Source organism: Glossina fuscipes, unplaced genomic scaffold (assembly GCF_014805625.2).
Source record: "Glossina fuscipes isolate IAEA_lab_2018 unplaced genomic scaffold, Yale_Gfus_2 1, whole genome shotgun sequence".
NCBI classification, from domain to species: domain Eukaryota; kingdom Metazoa; phylum Arthropoda; class Insecta; order Diptera; family Glossinidae; genus Glossina; species Glossina fuscipes.
Window position 1 is genome coordinate 17,336,998 of NW_023998415.1, and position 1,834 is coordinate 17,338,831.

The 1,834-nt window shown below is 33.6% G+C and overlaps 1 protein-coding gene across 1 annotated transcript in view; it reads right to left on the minus strand.

Annotated features, from left to right (window-relative positions):
* LOC119632486 (isocitrate dehydrogenase [NADP] cytoplasmic) overlaps nucleotides 1-1,378 on the minus strand; it is a 1,911-nt gene extending 533 nt beyond the window's left edge. The window contains exons 1-2 of the mRNA XM_038025406.1: nucleotides 1,107-1,378; nucleotides 9-815 (exon numbers count right to left, since the gene is read on the minus strand). Coding sequence (XP_037881334.1) covers nucleotides 9-815; nucleotides 1,107-1,196 — 897 coding nt within the window. The 5' untranslated portion in view covers nucleotides 1,197-1,378. The remainder of the gene's footprint in view (nucleotides 1-8; nucleotides 816-1,106) is intronic.
* Between the last annotated feature and the right edge of the window lie 456 nt (nucleotides 1,379-1,834).

Consider the following 1,834-nt stretch of genomic DNA (forward strand, 5'->3'; position numbering starts at 1 on the left):
TCATAATTCTTACAGGCCCACACAAAGCCGCCCTCTGATTTCATTACATAGGCAACCATATCATCGATCAGACGATGTTCATACCAAATGTTTTCGGCTTCATAAGCTTCTTTGTAAGTTTTCTCGTAGATTTCCTCAAAGATGTCCTTGAAGCGTCCATCATATTTTTTAAGTATAGTGTTTTTAGTACTCAAATATAAAGGCAACTTACGTGCCAAGGCGTACTTAAAAGAGGAATGAGCGAAATCAATTATAGAGGCATCTGTATTATACATAGCTAACGCTATACCAGCGCCTTTGTAATCGTTAACTACTTGCTCAATTTTTGTTTCGCCATCCTTTGAAACAAACGATAGTGTTAATGTTCCTGAACCGGGTATTAGAAAATCGGTGGCTTTGTATTGATCAGCATGAGCGTGCCGACCAATTACAATGGGTTTCTCCCATCCGCTAACCAAACGGGGAACATTTTTGCAAATAATAGCCTCACGAAATACTGAGCCACCTAATATATTACGTATAGTACCGTTCGGCGATTTCCACATCTTTTTCAATTTAAATTCTTCAACACGTTTCTCATCCGGAGTTATGGTGGCGCACTTAATACCTACATTGTATTTCTTAATAGCTTCGGCGCAATCTATGGTAACCCTATCCTCCGTCTTGTCACGGTTCTCAATGCCCAGATCATACGTATGGAGCTCAATATTCAAAAAGGGTAAAATGAGTTTCTCCTTAATCGAAGCCCAAATGATTCGGGTCATCTCATCACCTAGTATATCCACAACGGGACCAGCGGAAATTTTAGTGGCCATCTGAAATTCAATGTCCAGAATTATGATTTAGAATTTTTAGTTTCTTTCGCAATTTTATAATATTTATGATATATTAAATTTAAATAAATTAATTGAGGGATTGCAAAATATAATGAAAATTAAAAATATAATATATTTTTCTTTTGTGTTTTTTTTTTGTATTGGATTTGTATTTTGTCAAAGCTTCTGTAGAAAATTCTCAAATACATTTGAGTTGGTTTTAATTTTTCTTTTTCAATATTTACTCTACTGAAGTTCTTTTTTTTTTTTTATATTCTTTTAATGTCTTACCCCGGCGTAATTTATTGTTACTGTATGGTTAACTCGCAATAAAGTTGGAGCAGCATTTAATGTTCGGGCTGCTAAGCGTAAGGTAAACATTTTATCGTATCTCCCGTTTTACGGCTATTGTTGATTTTGAAAATATCGTGGGGCCTATAATACTTTTCTGGTTAAAAACGCAAGGTAAACTGATAATGTAACAAACAAAATATTGTACTTTATTCGCATATAATGCAAAAAAATGTTAAAAAAACCAAAAAAACAGCACAAAAGCTAGATTATGCAATGGAATCAAGTCTACAATTCCAAAACATACCAGAGCAAACGAACAAGTTTGATACTGATAGGCCAGGCAAGAGTCTGATAAGAAATTGATTTTGCTTTAGTAAAGAAGAACAAATACAGCCTTTTAAAAATCTACAAAAACAATTTCATAAAAATTATGACAAAGCTTGAGAGTACTTTAACCACCACTATCTACAATCAGCACATGCTAATAATTCTTATTACATTCGAGATGCAATCATACAATTCGAATTTTTAATACAGTGTTCAGTGCAAAGAGATATTTTCTTATAACTATACAGAAAACTTTTAAGAGAGAATTTATTCTCGGTTGGAGAAACAATTTAATAGCGATGATTGAGCGTTTCAACAGAGCTGATAAGAATAGTATGCTGCGAAAGTTTAACTGCCGAAGTACTTTCGTTGAAACTTCCTTTGAATTTTTCAAGGAT